At 38.6% G+C, this 20,889-nt stretch overlaps 1 protein-coding gene across 5 annotated transcripts in view; it reads right to left on the reverse strand.

The window, feature by feature from the left end:
• The window catches only part of MYPN (myopalladin), a 112,391-nt gene that overhangs the window by 89,971 nt on the left and 1,531 nt on the right, over nt 1–20,889 (reverse strand). The window contains exons 1-3 of one of the 5 annotated variants that reach the window (XM_089510507.1): nt 18,542–18,628; nt 16,572–16,635; nt 10,045–10,238 (exon numbers count right to left, since the gene is read on the reverse strand). Coding sequence is in view for 2 of the 5 variants with exons in the window: in XM_089510504.1 (XP_089366630.1) it covers nt 18,542–18,708 (167 nt within the window). In the remaining 3 variants the exon portion in view is untranslated. Of the gene's footprint in view, nt 1–10,044; nt 10,239–16,571; nt 16,636–18,541; nt 18,760–18,803; nt 18,858–20,889 lie in introns of those variants that run through there. The other 4 variants (XM_089510505.1, XM_089510506.1, XM_089510509.1 and 1 more) reach the window with 4 other exon arrangements.

The raw sequence follows: 20,889 nt of genomic DNA on the forward strand, positions 1-20,889 counted from the left end.
GTACAGGCATTTAACCATTGTGCCACCATGGCTCCTACTCTTCAGTAGGAAGAGAGGAAGACTATACGCCAGATGGATAGAATGAAAAATGACACAGCCCTAGGTCTGTGGGAACTGAGCAGCTTCTTCAAAGATAGAGTGTGTTGGAGGAGATGCCTTATTCAGAGGTCAACAGAAGTCTCAAAAACCCTCAAGCTCTTTTCAACCCAAATGAGGAAATTTGTGAATTGTGGTGAATCTGAAATTGAATTTCCATCTCTACCCACAGATTCTCCAGCCCCACAGAAGTAAAACAATTCCATGTGCATTGTAGATAAACTGAGTGTGGCACTTTCTGTTTACGTAACAGTCTCTTTTAGAAATGATTAGTTAAAATTCTCATTAGGTGAAAATATTAGTGTCCCTAAATTTCTGCAAGATCAGAATTTGGAGGAAGACTTTATTTTTAAAGAGTGTTATATAACTTTAAAAGGGATTGTTGAACATAACTAATGTCAAGAATTCAAAGTATGGGGTTTTGCTTGATTTGTCAGATGATGCTATTGGATATTGTTTGCAGTGCAGTGTGCTTTGAGAAGTATGTAGCACCTTTTCCTTGAATATGTTCCAGACTCAGTATAAATTGTTGCTATTAATACAGGCTGACAGTACTGGAAAACTGGGTAAGTAACATTCTGGAAAATATTCATTATTCGGTATACGTTTGTTCAGCTCCTTACTGATCTGTCAAAAACTCATTGCTACATTGACCATTAGAAAATGGTTGCATTTGCCAATCATATTATGTGATTCAGTAAATACTTGTGCATTTTGTTCTTGCTTATGTGTGAATGCTAAAACCAATACATCAAAAATAAAATGTGATGTTATTTTGTGGTCTCTTAAAAGCACAGTTCTCTGAAATGCTACCCGTTCCATGTGTAGGGCCAACTTATCCAGGTGAAAGCTAAGGAGTCTTATCCATTCAAACAGGCCCCTAAATTCAACTGTCCAACTGGCCCAAAGGAGGTCTTAGCTTTCTACCTTCAACTAAGAAGATGGAAATTTCAAGACTTCATAACTAGACATCTTCAGATCATTACTGTCATTGTGCACCACAACTACTAATTCCACTCCAACATTATCAGCCAGACTATGTAGACAATGTACAGGGTCCACAACGTTTGCACGGTCTACATTTCCATCATAGAGCCATCACAGAAACAGCTATGTCTTGAATGATTGAACCCCCCTGTATTACAAGGCCAGCCCCACAGGGATATTCTCAGGATGACAGAACATTAATTAATCCATCAAAGAAATAATTATTTCCTTCTTGTAGTGATGCGCCTTGGAGCGATGCCCCTTCCCCTCAATATTCTCATTTTCTACAACAGCAGCTGTATTGTTACGCTGAGAATGAGATACCACCACTATCTTATCCCTTAAGGTCTTATTTTTATTTATCACCAACTTTATCCTACGCAGAATAAACTGGTTCCCTAAGAACCAGGAGCTCATAACGCCATGCATACACCCATGATGTTGGTCCAGCAGGTAATTACTCACACGTGTGATACCTAGTGCCAGCATGGTATAGTGGCTTGAGAATTAAACTATGACTTTGGAGACTAAAGTTTGAATTCCCACGCGGGCATGGAACCCCACCAGGTGACCTTGGCCAAGTCACATGCTCTCAGCCTCAGGGGACGACAATAGCAAATCTCACCTAAACAAATTTCGCCAAGAAAACCACACGATAGGTTCGCCTTAGGGTTGCCATAAGTTGGAAATGACTTGAACGCTAACAACTACAATGATACCTAGTGTAATAAACTGGAATGCTCTCACATTCTTATTGGCGTCTATCTGCTTAAAAAAAATTCAGTTCATTTGCCTAACAACCGAGTTAATGACTAGCAGAAGTTTGGGAAGGGCTGGCCTCTTCATCCTCATAGGTGCTTAACATGTGTGTGTTTTGTGTGTATGCTTCACTTCCATTAACTTGGTCCTGGCCACTAGGGCTGAGATATTTTGTCATAGGGATTCCTCTTCATGTTCGGTGAGCTGGGCTCCTTTGCAATCCTGTCTTTCTTTTCTTGCCCTGGCTAGTTTACCCCAACTGCTGCTGCAGCCACTTAGTTTAGAAAACTTAGTTAAAACCAAAAGAAACACAACCAAGGAATAATGGGACTCAGTTCCAGGGCTGCAGTAGCCTCTATATGTTTCAGTTTCCTGAAACTGCATGCTACTGTAGCAATACTAGTTTAGCAGCCTACAAAAATTCCTGTCCCTAAGAAGACCTATAATGTTTATTTAAATGTCCCTAAATTGTTCAAGGGGCATGTATTGACCTTACAATTATTGTAAAAATGTATCCTCACAATTTACACAGAGCTTTGCAGACCCTTGAGGAGTTTCAAAATCCCACTCAAACTCTTCCGGAGGTTTTAAATCCACCATGGAATCCTGATATGGATTATAGCACATTAGCACTCCACAAAGACAGCAATAAATACATCCCAGCATTTGAAACCTATAATATGTATCAGGGTGTCACACAGTAATGTGTAAACATAATTTAAATACCTTCAACACAAAACTCTTGAAGACAGAGTTACGGTTATGAAGTTGTAAGGTTATAGGCATTCACTTGAATGATTAGGGGCTTAAAAATAGTCAAGAAAAGGTTGAGAAATGAAGGGGTCATTCACACACGTTTGTGTCCCACGGAGATCCAGATTTCCATGGTAGTGCAATACCGGAGCAATGTTCTCACTATGTTTTATGTCCCCGAGGCAATTTAAACCTTGCCTCTGTTCACACTTAATACCCACTGGAGAGAAAATGGCGCCATCGCCATTTCCGGTACCACTACCATGCAATCTGGATCGATTCGGTAGCATACTCACACTACCGAAGATCTGGATTGCTCCGGCACTTAAAAAAAAACACGGCTGATGCTGCATTCCTATGATGCAGTCGGAAGGAGCACCATATAGCCATGCTGCCATGGCTGTGGAATTCTTTTGAGGGTGCAAAAAGGGGCTGCTTTTTGCGGCTCCTTTTTGCACCCTCGAAAGGCCAGATCGGGGCAGTGGTGTGAGGTTGCTGTGACTCCGATGTGGCTAGGAAAGGGGCGGTCTTTTGAGCCCCTGAATTTCTTTGCCATTTGTCAGCTAACCAGTATCTGTCTGGAATTCTTTTGGTTACCTAAGCTTTCAGCTCATGAACAAAATCATTATTATAGGCAGATGAACACTGCCATCCTTCTTAAATATTGCAGTTTGAGGAAATTTTATAAAGGAAGAATAAACATATTTCTGCCTTTTTCAAGTTCAAATTATCCCAGTCACACAGTCCAGAAATTCTACACATTTCTACCAGTATGCGTTTCCCACTTCAGCTACAGTATACATTCAACTATAAGTTGATCTCATGTATAAGGTGAGGGCAGATGTTGGGGCCAAAATGATGAATTTTGATATGACCCGTGGATAAATTGAGAGTAAGACATGTAACAAAGGATCTAAAAGATGGAGCAAAGGAAGACAATGCCAAACAATTTACAAAACTGCAGGAGGCATAACTGTTTGTGTTCACACTTAAGGATGGGTAGATGAAAGAATAGAGAGGGGTCAGTGCTTCCAGGACAGATTATACTCTTGTGTTATACCAGGGAATGGTTTCTATTTTTATGAGAGTTAAGGTACAGTACTTACATTGACCCATGGATAAACTGATTCAGATTTTTTGGGCCACTTTTGACTAAAATTTCTAAACTTATACATGAGTATATATAGTATTTGGTTATGTGAAATAATTCTCTCAGTGATAACAATATGCAGCCTATATCATATCTCCTGGGATCAAATTTTGAAAATCTAGTTGTGGTAGGAGGGCTTGGAACAATTACTAAAGAAGGTCAAAGATGCAAGTGAAAAAGCAGGATTAATGCTGAATATAAAGAAAACAAGAATAATGAGCACAGAAGAAATTCAATGAAGAAATTGAAATAAAGAGTTCCTGTACCTTGGATCAAACATCAATCAGAATAATGACTGCAGCAAAGAAATAAGAAGAAGACTAGGAATGGGAAGGGCAGCTATGAAAGAACTAGATAAGATCCTGAAGAGTAAAGACATATAGCTGAGCACTAAAGTTAGAATTGTCCAAGCCATAATATTCCTCATCAGCATGTATGAATGTGCGAGCTGGACAGTGAAGAAAACGGATAGGAAAAGAATAAACTCATTTGTGATGTGGTGCTGAAGAAGAGGGCTGAAGATACTGTGGACAGCCAAAAAGACAAACAAATGGTTCCTTGAAGAGATTAAACCAGAACTCTACCTATATGCCAAGATGACAAAATTGAGGTTGTTGTACTTTGGCTACATCATGAGAAGGCAGGACTCACTCAAAAACACATAAATGCTTGGAAAGGTGGAGGGCAGTAGAAAGAGAGAAAGACCACATACCAGATGGCTAGACTCAATTAGAGAGATCACGATGAATCTACAAGCCTTAAGCAGAGTAGTGGGGGATAAGGTATTTGGAGATATCCCATATACAAGGTTGCCATGAGTCAGGGACCCAAATCAAGGGCAGTTAACAACAACAAAGGAGTGAAGTTAGAGTGGGGCACACCACCTGTAAAGGAAAAGAGAAGGACAAAAATAGGACCCTAAACCATCAACAGCTACCCACTTCTGCTTTCAAACAAGGCAAGTGGGATATAAACTGTGTTTTGAAGCCAAAAATTCCTGAAAACACTTGGAAATGTTGTTTTCAAAACAAAGCATGCTTACTGTGCAACTTTGTTTTAAAGCAAACATGCCTTTTTAGCATCAGTGGCATCAGAAAAAGGGCGTATGTGTGTTGCTATTGTGGTCCCCTGATCCCCACAACTTGCTTTCTTCTAGCTTAAAAAAGGCAATGAGATACTTGTATTGTTCTCCAAAGACACACACACACACACACAGTGAGAGAGAGGGAGAAAGGCCTAGTACTTTCTGTGGATTGCAGTTATTAATTATACCATCTGACTCATGCCTTGATACCATTCCTGGAATTGGGCACAATATTTCTGCTGCTGATATATGAAATCATTTCTATTTTTCACATCATAACTAAACAATACCTGTAAGTATGATTTTATTAGTATGTGTATTAACGTATCCCTTCCCAACAATTTAATGGACTTAAATGCCACAGAAAATGAAATAAACACTGATGCTATAGTCTAACAAGGTGGATTTGTGTCCCCCACACTGTTCATCTCTCTTGACTTTTCCAAATCTCTGTCTCTTCTCTCTCCCCATTTTGCACACTCATACACATTCACACACATAGTTCCCTGCTGGCTTCTCATTCTTATTGTGTCCAGCACAGACACTATGAAAGATTGTATGTACAGTGCTGTGTAAATTTACAGCGCTTTATAAATAAAGGTTAATAATAATAATAATAATAACAACAACTTACTTTCAAAACTGTTTGAAGATTGTGTCTTCTTCTTGGAGTCTGAGTTCCAAAACCCACTGAAGAAATAATAATGAACTGCCCTGGTTCAATAATAGGGAATCCTAGGAATTGTAGTTTATTGTGGCACCAGAGGTCTCTGATACAGAAGGCTAAATGTCTCACAAAACTTTAATTCGCAGAATTTCCTAGTATTGAGCCATGGCAGTTAAAATGGTCTCAAACTGGATTATTTCTACAGCATGTTTTGGACCTCTATACTGGGGCCATATTGGATGCCCTTAATCCTATATCCCTTGTCTCCCCCACATGGCTGGAAATAAGTCGAAGAAGAAAATAGTTGGATTGTCTAGGATTGGGTGGCATGCCCTTCCAAAGATGTTTTAGAAATATTATTTTAAAATATTGCATCCCAGGAAACACATTTGAGAAGAAATTATCAAATATAAATATTTTACACTGGGCATTTTCATTTATATACAGTTATTTTCTTAAATAGAGGCTTTCCAAATTAGCATTAATCATTCCAAAGAAAAACATACAATATTTTAAAGGTATTAAATGGTCATAGTTAAATAGACTAACATTTTAGTGTAACGTTATGTTATTAGAAAACAGAACAATGTGACATCTTAAAGGCTAACAAATCTATTGTAGCACACTATAATAAAACTCTTAGTTTTAAGGTGTTGTGTGACTGCTGTTTTTGCTACAAATCACTAACACAGGTATCTTTTTAGAAAATGGTAATGTTATGCATTTTTAGTGTAATTGCTTCCAAACCAACTGGCTTTCCTAAGCACTGAAAACAGGGTCAAAAAGCTGTTATTTACTGAGCTACTAGATTTTTAGGTTTAACCTTATTTGAGCTAGAGGTTCAGCACTGCTTTTCCTTTCCTTCTGATTACTTGCCACACTCCCTCTACTGTTCCTAAGCAGCTGCTACACCTCTTGAAACCTCCAGTCAGTAATTAAATTAAATTACTGTGCAATGCTTACTTTTACCTTCGTTAATTATTTTTGTGAAAGTGATAGAAGAACTAAGATTGGACAGAACATTCTAAAGAATTTTCAGGTTCTTCTCATTTCAGTTAAATAATTATGAGTGTTTCATGAACAAACCCACACATTTCTAAATTTCCATGATCTCATCACCGTCTCTCTATCTATAATTATTTCATTCATTTGTATGGAATCCTCTTATTCTTCTCTCAAGCTATTGAATCACTACTTTGTAAATTTATATGTAAAAAGTCAAGTGGTATAACTCCTATAAATCTAAGAAACAAGCATGCTCTAACAATATTTAAATATATCCAGGGGTAGCTGTGTTGGCCATATAACAAAGTACAATAACATCCAAAATGCACAGAACAGGGATACCTTTATTGCACTAACCAAAATGCACAAAATAATGCTGCAAGATTTTGAATATCCACTACGAAAGCTTGTAACATGTATTTTGTGCATTTTTGTTGGTCCAATAAAGTATCGTCGTTTTGTGGATTTTAGGCACACTACAACAAGAAAATATTTCAATAGTTCAAGAAACACTAGACATTGCCAGTGTTGTAGTAACTGTTTGCTATTTGAGAAGATGCTAAAACCACAGGTGGCTTGTGAACCAAGCCAGGGAAGACAATGAATCGACTAAAGCTATCATTGCAAAATCACATCCATCAAGGGAGAGATCCTTATTGGACTGGGTATTTTGTAGGCAACTTGCTTCTTGTACACACCTCTATGATGCATATCTCCACACAGAACTCATGACTGAAAGCACCATTTTCAGTGTTTGTTTGGGGCATGTTAATACATGGCTAAGTACATCTTAGTTGTTGATACTTATTACATACTTATACCTCCTATGATACACAATATCTGTGATCTCCTATAGCAATTCAGAGTCTTTCTGCACAGATGGGATTTGTCCCCCTGCCATTTGATGACAGTGGTCTTTGGTCCCATCTGTGGTGGTTTATTGTTTTATTTAACCCTCACCTCTTTCCCAGCCCTGGGAATCAAAGTGGCTTACAAATATCAAAACAGATATAATTGAAAATTGTTGTCAAGAAAATATACAAAAGCTAAATACAATGAACTACTGTATCATTATAAATAAGACTAATTAAAATGTATCAATTAAACCAAAAAAGGAGCAGCGTGGCACAATTATTAAAAGTCCTATGGGCCTCTTGTAAGGCCTAAAAATGATTTTCTTAATTTTGCTGGGGTCCTACAATGCAACATACCCAGCCTAAGTAACCTGATTCTTGTACTCCTGTCCTGAATTAGTAAAAAGTAGGATTGTAAAAAGTAGGGTTCAGTCCTGTGTTCTCCAGCAAATATTTTCAATATTTAAAAAAAGTATCTTCAGATAGTCTGGCGGTGTGTGCCTGCACATTATGTTCAATTTGCTCTGACCTAAAGGCAATCCTATTACAGGGTTTTCTTGGCAAGATTTGCACAGATGGAGTTTGCCATTGCCTTCCTCTGAGACTGAGAGAATGTGACTTGCCCAAACTTACCCAGTGGGTTTCCACTGCCAAGCTGGGATCGGATCCTGCTGTCTAGAGTCATAGTCCAACACTCAAACCACTACATCACACTGGCTCCCTCAGACAACGTGAGATGCCCTCAAAACTGCACATTTTTCTTACCAGTCTTATCAAAGTTGAAGACAGCTACTGCTCATTTGTTGTTGTTATATGCTTTCAAGATGGCACCATCTTCAAGCTACTTAGGCTGAGACAATGTTCATTGTCCAAGGTCACCCTATGAGTTTCCATGGCTGAGCAACGGTTCAAACCCTGATCTCTCAAGAGTCCTAGTACGGTACTCAAACTACTTTATCACACTGGTTCTCATTGCTTTGATGCTGCCCCTCACAACAGAAAGATGTCTCTCTTCTTTCTAAATAGCAGCAGGATTATCATTTAGCCAACTAGATAGCCGATGGCACCAAATGAAAACAAATGTTTGTGAGAGAAATGGCTATATCTATTCAGGAAACATTGCCCTAGTGCTGATTAATTTCGTTTGCCTTCAGTTAACGTCAACAGATAGAGAACTCTAATTTATTCTGTGATATATGAAGAAGGCTATATGAGGGCCCGTACCAACAGGTCAAAATAAAGGTGCTTCAGGTCACTTTGGAGGTATGCTGTTTAAATGATGCATGTGTCCAAAGAAGCCAGAAGCCGCACCAAAGCCATGCTCCAGTCCTAAGGACTAGAGCGTAGCTTTGGAGCGGCTTCTGACCTCTTAAGATGTGGGTGTCATTTAAACAGCATACTGTACCTTCAAAGTGACCTGAAGCAGCTTTATTTTGGCCTGTCTGTACGGGCCCTTAGTGATATATTAGTACAAAGAAGGAAGATTGGATAGAAAACATAGTGCCAAGGCTACAACTAATTGGAGCAGCCCAGAGATTCAGAATGGAGTGCTGCCATCTGTTTATAATATGGGGTGATAGGAGTGCCTTCATTATTAGATGTCAATGAGAGCTTCTCTCTGTAAGGCCTACCAAAGAACTGTTGAAAAAAAACTAGTTTCAGTTATCACAAAAAGATGCTTGGTCGTGAGAAAATTAAAACACCACTTTGGTTTTCATGAAACAAACAAACAAAAATATCTTATACACTCCTCCACCACTAGAAAGTGAGACAAACTAGAATGTTATTATACTTTGCTACATGGCCAACACAGCTACACCTGGATATGTTTCTGGAAGTTATGGTATAAGTCTGTTTATTTAACAAAGAATAATATTTTGTGCTTTTTAAATTAGTTTTCTGAGGCACTCAGTTTCCTAATGGCTAAGTTATTAGCTGACTCATTCCAGTTGGATTAAGCAGAATAAATCATAGCATTTAAAATATACCATGTTATAACACAAACATTTTTAGACTAGTTATTAGTATGTTGGTTACCCCCTTAGCTATGAAATGAACTCTTTCTTCCCAGTGATAACTCACACTTATTTTTTTTTCTCCAGAAAGACCATTAGGGCAGATAAAGCTCACAGACTTCTAACAAATTATTTAAAGAAGAAGTTGTTTGGGTAAGTCTTTTAAATTTTAACAAAGGTATTAGAAATTTTTAAACAAAAGCAAAACATAAAATCTACTGGCAACTGTCACTTCCAATTATTAGAAAAAAATTGCTCTTTTGTAAATAAACAAAGGCTTTAAGAGTAATGTTTTTAATTAAGATTTTATTATTTATGAAAAATTGTAATATTCTAGAAAAGGTGCAAAGGAAAACAAAGACAATATTAACACGAATTATTTATGAGGAAACTATTTAGCCTTGAGGGAACTGATTATTGTACAAATGTATATGTGCCATTAGGTTCAATCACATCATAATATCACTTTCATTTTACATTATGTATTTTATAAATTCAAACAATACTTAGAAATCAGTCCTAAATATTTATTAATAATTATACCCTTCCAATTAGGTTTTGAAATAAACTTTAGAGAATGTGTACAAAATATAACTGGGAGGAAACTTGAAGATTTTGTTATCCTAATCTTAAAATGCAGGGTTTTTTTTTAAAAAAATGGCATTGTATTTTACCTTCTATTAAAAAAGAAGAGGTGTTTCCTTTTGTTCGTCACTCACAGTGACAGCTTGCATGCGTATGTAACTTTTAAATAATTTTTGAAGTGAATTGTTCTTCTGCTGATTTCTTATGCAAAGGCACCAGGTGGTGATAACTGAAGTCTTTTGTTCAGATTCCCACTACTTATGGAGAATCTATTAGGAGAGGCCTAGAGGGGAAGAAACATTGTGTGTGAAGAAAGCTGAAGATGTTTCCCATCGTTTTTAAAACTGAGAAGGATGTGGAAGTAATTACTTTTACAGGATAGGTCTTCAACTTGTCTGTCCATTATTGTTAACAGTCTTCTGTCTTTTCTGTATCAAAATCCACCTTTAACTTTAACCTACAACATCTTGCACATTACATATGTATCTTCCTCCTTTGTTTCTCCTCCTGTCCCCTTCTCTTTCTTTCTTTCTCTCTCTCTTGTTTCAGAAAGAAGGAAGTTTATTGGGCAGATGCAACCTACTTTAGGGAGGGCTGATTTTATCATTAGGCAGGGTAAGGTGGCTGTTTCACAGAGGAGATTTGGGGTGAAATTAAAAGGCAGCAAGTGCTTAGTCAATTGATTGTTAGGGCATTTCTAGTGATATGGATGGAGAAAGGAATACATGGACTATTCTGATTCCAGTGCAACAATAACCTGTTGGTTTTTGTGATACTGAATGCAGTACTTGGTAGAATGACAGGTTATCTAGATCCATTTCAATCTGGTTTCAGACCTAGCTATGGGACAGAGACAGCTTATGTCACTTTGGTGGATGACCTCTGCAGGGAATTGGACAGAGGGAGTGTGTCCCTGTTGGTTCTACTGGGTCTCTCGGTAGCTTTTGATACCACCGACCATGATATCCTTCTGGGCTGCCTCTCTGGGATAGGACTTGGGGGCACTGTTATGTAGTAGTTTTGGTCTCTGTTGGAGGAGCGAACTCAGAAGGTGGTGTTGGGGGACTACTGTTCAATTCCCTGGCCCTTGGCCTCTGGGGTTCCTCAGGGTTCTGTTCTGTCCCCTATGTTATTTAACATGTACATGAAACAGCTGGGAGAGGTTATCCAGAGTTTTGGGGTGCGGTGTCACCAGTATGCAGGTGACATCCAACTATATCTCTCCTTCCCATCTGATTACAAGGAAGCTGTCTCTGTACTGAACAATGTCTCCGGTCAGTAATGGACTGGATGAGGGCAAACAAATTGAAGCTTAATCCAGACAAGGCAGACGTGCTCCTGGTAAGTCATAGGGTAGATCAGGGAATAGGGACTCTTCCTGTGCTGGATGGGGTTACACTCCCTGTGAAATCTCAATCCCGCAGCTTGGGTGTGCTCCTGGATTTTACTGTGAGCCTGGATGCCTGGGTCTTAGCAGTGGAAACTGTTTGGAAATTTCAGCAGGTGCAAAACACTGCAGTGAGAATGCTAACTGGGGCCAGTTATAGAGAGCATATAACTCCCTTGCTGAAAGAGCTTCACTGACTACTGGTCCACTTCTAGACACAATTCAAAGTGCTGGTCATGACCTATAAAGCCCTACACCTTAGGTCCAGACTATTTGAGACCATATCTTCTCATATAAATCTGCTAGAGCTCTAAAATCTTCAGGAGAAGACTTTCTCTTGGTCTCACAACCATCATAGGCTTGCCTGGTGAGGACACAAGAGAGAGCCTTTTGGGTGGCTGCTCCTGCCCTCTGGAATGCCTTTCCACGAGAAGCAAGGCCCTCCTTGTTTGACTTTCATTGGCAAGCAAAAAATGGCTTTATTCAGGCAGGCTTTTGATGTATAATAATGGGGTGGCTTGGGTGTTTGTTATATAGGGTGGGTATCATGGTTTGAGTGTGGTTTTAATATCTACAATTTTACATTGCTTTAGATGATATTTTTATTTGTTTTATTGTAATATGTTTTTAGAACTTTTATTTGTGAGCAACCTTGGGTCCCTTTTGGGGAGAAAGGCAGGATAGAAATTAAATCAAATAAATAAAATTAAACTACAACCTTTCTTTCTACCACCCCTACAAAAGGCACTCAAGTTGCACACAAAAAAGTAGAATGTGTCAGACACGCAAAAGGTTCTGCTGATAATTTAATCAGATGTCTTCTATGAGTGCAAAACAGGTTTCTGCTATAAGCTACAGGGAACAACACAGTCCTAAATATTCTGGACCTCCCATTTAGCAAACAGTATGATTCCATTCAAAGACACAGCCATGTTAGTCTCTAAAATCAGTATGCTAAGAAATTTTGTAGCACCATGCATGGAGTGGAATGTAAAGCCCAGGGACAGACCTATATAATAGTTTGTGTGAGAGAGTGTCCATAGAAATGCAAAACTTTGTGGGTGTAGAGATGAGATGACAAGTTCAGTTTTAATTATGGTTGTTGGGGGATAAGGCAAGGATGCTGCATAAAGCCAAGGTTAGTAGGGGGGGAAACAGGCACCATGGACCCAGCTGTATTCTCTCATAGTTTTTAGAAATGATTTGGAGAATATATGAACACCTTGTCTTAAAGATTTTATTCATCATGCTAAAATAAAACATTTCATAATCACCGTCTTTACACTGCACACATGACACTAGTTAATCCCCCAGCCTCATGGGGGTTCCCTTGGCCAGTTCACCACATCTTCTTTTTGGCTCCCACACTACATCCCAATACTCATTCATATGGTTATCTACTAACCTTGGCTTTATGCAGCATCCTTGCCTTATCCTCCAACAGCCATGCTCCAGCAACAAACCATTCCTGGGACTTCCTCATGAACAGTTTGTTGCTGGAGCATTCCTAGATATTCATAGGTTAAGTCCTGGATAAGCGTGATGTGTCTGAAAATCTTCAGCACGATCAAGCAACTTTGCTGGGAGTATGCCTTTTATCCCAGCATTTCCCCTCTGTCTGATAATCTCCTATGGCACAGCCATCTATCATGAAGACAAGAATATACAATCGTCAGTGTAATAAATGGAAATCCCATCCAGTTTGTTCCCCTATCTCCACTTTTTTCCATTCAAAAGAAAAACACTAATCAAAAGCAATTAATTGAAATATGAAGAAAGATGGTTGGTATGAACTAGTGGGACATAACAGCTGTCCTGTCTAAAATTCTAAGTAGGTGACAGATTTTTGTAAGTTACATCAAGTCTGCCTATAAATATCTTATTTTTTTTACATTCCCACACAATTTCTATGATCAACTTAGGCTGGACACTTGACAGTATCCTCTGTGTGTCAAATGCAGACACAACAGTAATTTAGAAAGTTGCTTTTGCTGGCCACTCCACAACTAAGGAACGCCTTCCTGTAGAGGTTTGACAAATTTGAGCGTGGGAGCCAATGTTTTAGCACATATTTAGAGGATGAGGATGATGTCAAATGTATTTTTGTACACAGGTTATGAGTATCTATTAAGAATCTATGACACATCATATGACACATTTACATATTAGAGTAAAGTCAGATATACATTCCGAACTATGCTGAATGTCCACACAGCATTTTAAAGATCACTTTTTACAATCATTTCATATTCTCCAACATTCCACAGATGAAATTTGGGATATGTGTGGCCAAGCAACATCAGTGTGCGGGCAAGATGCCAAAAGTTATAAATGAAAAAGAATGGACAAATTTGGAGAGATTGCAGCAGTTTGCTGTTATGGAACAAATGTGGGACAAGTTACCAATCTGGAGAAGCCAAAACAGTAGCTATAAAAACTCACACCCTGATTTCTAGGTTCACTTCTAAGTAGTGTTGTTGATTCAAGTTGCATATTGGCTACATTTTTGCTATTACAAACTTATTACTGAAGCCAAAACCTCTATGATTACCATTAAAAGCCTTATTACATGTGAAAAGAAAGCCAAAATGGAACAGGAGAGTAGCGGCTTTCTTTATGCCTCTCTGCACTTTCGTTCTCCTTCCCAAGAGAGACAGTTGTAAAAGCATTTCTTTTGTCGTACTGGAAAAATCCATTTGACAAAAGGTATCCTTTTGACTGTCTCCTTTGGGAAAGAGAACAGAAATGCTACAACAGCATGCAGAAAAGCTTACTTACTTGGAAGGGAGGAAGCTGCTACTCTCTCGCTCCATTTTGGCTTTCTTTTCTCATGTGCTATGTAAGTATTTAAGACAGTTCCACAAAGAAGATGAGTGTGCTTATAATGGATAGAACCAGCAATCTTTCAAGAAAAAGAATGGGGAAATCAGTGGTGATGATGATGGGGTCAGCTTAGAGTTACAATGCATAATTTTAATGGACTGTTCAGATTCATCTAGAGAGTTGGTTATTTTTGTAAAGGTGGAATGTCATGCACTGTGCAGCATGATGTACTTGTGTACTCTGAAGTAAATCCCACAGAGTTTAATGCTGCTCACTTCCAAGTAAGTATTCACATAAATGTAACACACTACATTCACTGGTGGATTGTGGGCCAGTGTATTTGTGGAAATACAGGGATACTTAGGTCACAAACAGCAACAGCAAATATTTTGATATTTCCATTTAAAGAAACAAATAATAAAAATCTTCCATAAATCCTCCATAAAACAAACATTTCCAAATTACATTTTACAATAGAAATGCAGACAAAATTGAAATAATAATTCAGTTCAAAGTTCAGATACAGCCAATATGTTTAAAAAACAACAATAAAGAGATGGGGATTAAACATTAATGTAAAATAGCAAAAGAAACTGACAGGTTTCCACAATTTATGAATGAATCCTGAAAGATATTTGCCTTTTGCATTCACTACCAAAGGTAGGAAATAGAGGAGTTCCTCTAAAGCTCACCTTAGGGCTGATTCATATGGGAGACTTAGGAACCTAGGACCAAATTAGTTGTGCTGTCAAGATTAAGAGTCTCTGTAACTTTGCCATATAACGTGTATTATTTTAATAGATTGGTGGTAGTGGGTATTTAGTTTCTGTTTAGAGGTCCTTCAAAATCTGAGGCCTTAAAGTACATCACAGGGGCGAAGCAGATGGCCCAAAAGGAGAGGCCAGGGGCCGCTATGAACCCGATTGCTACAGGAGCATGGTGACCGGATGGCCCACTCCCAAAGTGGGATGCTGCCATGGTCCCCAACTGGCCACTAGCAAGAGAAACTTTTTGCTGCTCCTTTTGCTGGTGGTTTCAAGCTGCTTCTGTCAGTCTCAGAGTGGCTTCCAGCCACTTCAGCAGCATGTGTTGTCTAAACGCCATGCCCTGAAGTGGCTAGAAGCCACTTTATTTGGCCCATTTCTTTCAAGCATTACATAGTTTGTTCACAAATGCAGCACAGTATGGTGCTGAGTATTTAGAGGTCAGAAAACTAAGGCGCGTTACAGACGGGCCCTTCTGGCGCCCCTGTCACGTGCTAGGAGTTGGTTGAGGATCTAGTGTCCACACCGGCCTCACCCCTAGCACGTGACGGGGGCATAATAATGGCGGCGCCCTATACACACGGGCAGCGCCATTATTACATGCCGGATGCATAGCATCCGCACGTTGCGCCAACGATATGACGCTGCGAATGCGCGAGTAGCACCTCGCGGCATCACATCCGGGGCACAAGAAGAAGCACCATTTTGGCGCTTCTTATTTGCAGCACAGAGGAGTCGCGCGGTTTGGCTGCTGCGACTCCTCCACGCTGCAACTGGCAGCAGCACAAGACCGCCCCTTCTGGGCGGTCTGTAACGCGCCTGAGGCTGACAAACAGCCTTAACCATGATTTGCCTGTTACATGTTTGGAGGCTTAAACTATTATTTGCATTCTAAAGTAGAGTTACCGTAATTCAAACAATGGTTCTGTGAGATGTCAGCAATTAGCCACTGGCTGAGTCCTAATGTAATATTAAATCATAGTTTAGTACTGTACTCCCTCATTGAGTCTGTGGCTTACACACACCCCACCACATTCAGATATGAGGAGGAGATTAGCATCTGTGAGTTTTCAGCTAACTGCTATTTTTCAGTTCATTCATGAATTTCAACTGTAGTTTGTCCAAACAAACTATCTTTAAACTGTGTGTTTTGATCTTGGCTTGTTTGGAAAAATGATACTTAAAACAACATTTAGATTAAGCAAAATGAAAACACAGTTTGGATGACATGATAACTGTACTTATCTTAAAACTAAACCAAAAATCTCTTCTCTCTCTTATGTGGACTGAAGAAGGAAGGGGATGAGGAAGCAGATTTGTTCCCTTGTAACTGCTGTGGTTTATGTATCAAGTCAATATCTACACTGCCTCCACAAAACTTTGCCTTTTCAGTACAGAAGTGCAGGAAGAGTCTCTCCCATGTTGAATAATATGAACATACAAAACAAAACACTTTATTTCATTCACTAATGAACAAGAAATAATATGCATTTATTGATCAGTCATCATAACCTATGGAATATCTTGATTCTTTCTGTTGTTGCACATGGCAAATTCAGCCATCTAAACTTCTAATGGAGAGTACAGCATCATCAAACCACTGAGATTTTAGGTGAGGATGCACAAGTTATAGACCACTCACCAGTTTTCCACTGCTCAAGATCAACTGAGGAACATGGCTTTGGTTGGCGAATATGTTGCCCTGCCTTTGGAGACATAAAATAGGTGAAAACAAGGAAAAGCATTTCATTGTTTGAATCATAACATATGGCTTTTTCCTTCTTACATAAGAATGAAAGTTCAATTACTTAGGAATTATGTCCATAAGTATCCTAGACTGTTTCCTATATTCAAGAGGGGCAAAAGTTCCCTTTCCCTTATGATTAATTTTTAGATACTAAGCAGGTTTACTAAGAATGCCTCTTTCATTTCTGTGACAATAAGAAAAGAGCCCTAAGGGGGCTTAGAATGGAACCATACAGAATTGAAAGAGTATTCTTGGAGGAATTCTGGAGTTAAAACTACAGACAGCCCTCCCTATCCACAGATTCAACCATCCACGTGTGTGTGTGTGTGTGTGTGTGTGTGTGTGTAAAAATTGATTTTGTCATTTTATATAAGGCACATAATTTTACTGTGGGATTGTACATAATGGGGTTGCATCATCCATGGATTCTGGTATCCACAGGGGGTCTTGGAACCAAACCCCAGGGGATACCAAGGGCCAACTATATTTATATAATGACCTGCTGCATACTTTTTTGAAATTGGTTATAGGACATTTCTGGGAAACATATTCCTTCAGCGCTAGAAGCTTTTTAGAATATTACCATGGTCCTGTCATGTCTTAAGGTTGTTTTTTAAAACCCAGATTTGGAAAAAAAAATTACAATATGTAGATAAGGTCCCCACTTTCTTTATTTCATTTCTTTACCATCTAGCTTCCCCAACAATTGTCTTTCTGTATGTCTTTCCACAAATATTCTAAGGTTCTTTTCCTCCTGAAGATTTCAGGATGTCTTCCTCCTGCCAGATCACCTCCCTCTGCCACACTTCCATCTATTTTCATCTAGCCTGACTCACTCTTCGTTCCTCTCATTTTACATATAACTGCTTCTGTGTTATCATGACACTCTTTGTTTCAAAATCAGTAATTAGCTCCCAATAACTACTTTGATGGGCGAGGAGGACTCTGAGGGAAAAATCAGTATTTAGAAAATAGAAGGCAAATTGCACTTCTGCTTTTTATTTAGGACTATCAACCCATTATTTTTTTTTAATTTGGTCAGTTACCTATTTTTGAGCAGAATATTATATTTAAATACACCAAAATCTATATCTCTCTTTTTTGAGATACTATCAGCACAATCCCGTACATGACTACTCAGAAGTAAGTCCCACTGAGATATAAATGGCTTACTTCCAGTAAGTAGGCACAGGAATGCTTTCTGAAGGAGGTATGAGGTAATTTCCAGTTTAACAAGCACTCAGTGTTAAAAACAAAGAATCATTTTATATTTTTATTTCCTATTGTGGTCACATATCAGAATCATGGCAATTCAAAAAATAAAAAGTGTCTCCTCGACTTTCATCTCTACCAGTTAGTCAATTAAAGCTTCAGTTGATTAACTGACAAACCATGGGGAACCAGATGTTTCAGATTTCATTTACCAAAAGCCCCAGCCTTCATGGCCAGTATTAAGGCATTCTGGGCATTGTCCAAAATTTCTGGAGGACCAACCTGACTTTAGCCAGTTAAGGCTGACCTAGTTTTCAAACAAAATCCTTTCTTTAGAAATCACTTCTGTTCCTTTTGTAGTGAATGCAATGCTATTAATATTTTAATAGCTACCACTCCTACAGCAACTATTAGTACACATCAAAGGATATATACCTTGCCCTTTCTATTTAGCTAAACTGCTTTATTCTTACAGCCCACACCACTCATTCTCAAGCAGTGAAAATAACTTCTTCCTTTCTTAGTGCTGCTCTCTGATGTTTTCTGCTTTCATTATAATATCCTCCATTACTCCATCCCAGAACATTTTAACACAGTGAATGACTTTTAAAGAATCCATTGTGGAAATTTGAACAGATGCCAGCACAGCTCACCGTAAAGTGGCGTGACCTGCCTGTGTGTGCGAGTGTCCCAGGTCTTTCCTCTCCGGTGCCTCTTTGCTATCTTCACTGTGGGCTGCCTGCTTCCCTGCATGCAATCTTGACAAAGTAGTAAGAAGGCTAATTTTAGGGTACTTCATCATAGTGCCATGGAAAGGCATGGTGTCATTTCAAAATCAGCACCATCTGCATTGCTTTGGGCAGCTATTTTTCTGAGTAGAGGAAAAGAATGGTGGTCAAACTTTGATCTACTTACAGGACAGCATTTGGAATGTCATGGGAATGCATGCTACTTTGGCATTCATTTATTCTAAGGGGAAATAGAAAAGAAATAATTATGTAGACAGATATTTGAAACAAATGCCTTATTCCACTCATTACTTGTGACTCCATCCAAACCTCCATCTTGTCCTTGCTTTCATAAGGCTCCATGGCATACTTCCCTATCTTTCTTTTTTCTTTGCCCATATCTTAATATACCCCTGCCTCTGACATTTATTTCTTCACATTGGGTCCGAACAGACAGGCCAAAATAAAGCTGCTTCAGGTCACTTTGGAGGTATGCTATTTAAATGATACACACATCTTAAGAGGCCAGAAGCTGAGCCAACGCTCCAGTCCTTAGGACACATGCATCATTTAAACAGCATACCTCCAAAGTGACCCGAAACAGCTTTATTTGGGCCTGTCTGTTCGGGCCCTTAATTGCACCATGGCTGGCCCCACTATGAGGCACTTTGAGGCAAATGCCTCACAGGTGTTGAAAGCAATAGGTAGTAGTGAGTTGCTGGAGATTTTAGTGTTAGCTCCAATCTAGCCCCAAGTTTGCTTCTTTACTTAAAAAAATAAAACAAAAACAAAATTCTTCTCCTTTTTCTATGCTGTGCCATTTATTTTAGTTTGTAAGCCTGCAGCCATGAACTTTCTTGTTTTTAAATCTGAATACAGTTCTTAAATTTAAGGAACTTTGGACAATTACAATATTTTAAAGAATTTGATGTTCAAGTTTGAGGAATGAAAATTGTTGTTTTGTTGCATGGACTGACAGTATTTTGTTTCATTCAATACTAATAACCGAAGATGAAAGTATTGCCAATACCTAGCTGGACTTGAAAAATCCCTTGTAGACTTGTAATGAGACACTGTCGTGTGTCTTTAATAATTCTGTACATTTCAGGTTACTTAAGGCCAACTATTTCTAATGTTCAACTATTAGGTTTATTGCCATTTGCTTCCATTTGGCCTGACAGTAATTATTCTGTTAATTTTGTAATGTAAGGTTATGAGTCTGATTCCTTCTGCTTGCAAGCAAAGACACTGCTGCTTAAAAATATTACTGCATAACTCAGAGGACTAAAAAGAGGTAATAGGTAAGATAAAACTCCAAACAAATAAACTTTAAAATAGATGTTTATATTTACATTGCTTAAATAGACAACCTAAATTATTTCCTAGTAAACAAAATGATACCAAGTAGTTCTAAATTTAAAATTATAATATTTATTTCCATCCTGTAGTATTAAATTTATTGACAATTTAGTTTTTTTCCAAAATGTTAAATAGTGAAAATGATCATGTGATGTTTACAGTTGGACATGCAACATTACCCTTTTCTACAGATATTCTATCCCAAAACAGTGGCACCACAAGACATGACAATTATATACAGATGGGTAAAACCTGGTGATTATAAGTCATCCAACATTTTTGTATCTACTGTATATTTGTCATCCTTGCCAGAAATACTGGTAATATACCATTGGAGAGATAATTTTATGGAAAAAATAGATGCAATTGTGTTTAAGAAATGAGGGCGGAGAGAGAACCAGAGGAATTAGTAGGCTACCATGCCACTGGGTTTGGGTTGTGGTTGTTTCCTAAAATATGCCTCTTGTACTGTAGCTGTGTAAAACTAGTACGCAAAAGGAATCAGTGTGTCTTTGTGTTATCTTTTTCTTCCTTTCCTTCCTACATTTCAGGACTGGTACTGGTGGTATTTCCTGGTGTGTGTTTCGTGGAGGGAGGGGGGGAACATTTGCAGAATTTTGGTCTTTGAGAAGCAAGAAGGCTTGATTCAAACCAGAGACACTCATGACCTTGCCCATTTTCCTAGTCTGCTACCATCTGCATCAACACAAGGACATAGGAAACTGAAGGTAAGACCCTGTGATTACAGAGTGGCAGCCTACTACTCCTCAGTGGCTTCTCTGCCTACAATGATAATACCTTCAAGTTAAACTAATGCCCATGAATTGTGGCAGAAGTATATTGCCCTGTCAGCTCAAATTCTCATATGTCTAAATGACAGAGCCTATTCTTTTTGGGGCTACTAATTAGATTTT

Source organism: Sceloporus occidentalis, unplaced genomic scaffold (assembly GCF_023333645.1).
Source record: "Sceloporus occidentalis isolate IW3139 unplaced genomic scaffold, rSceOcc1.0.p SCAF_2, whole genome shotgun sequence".
NCBI lineage: Eukaryota > Metazoa > Chordata > Lepidosauria > Squamata > Phrynosomatidae > Sceloporus > Sceloporus occidentalis.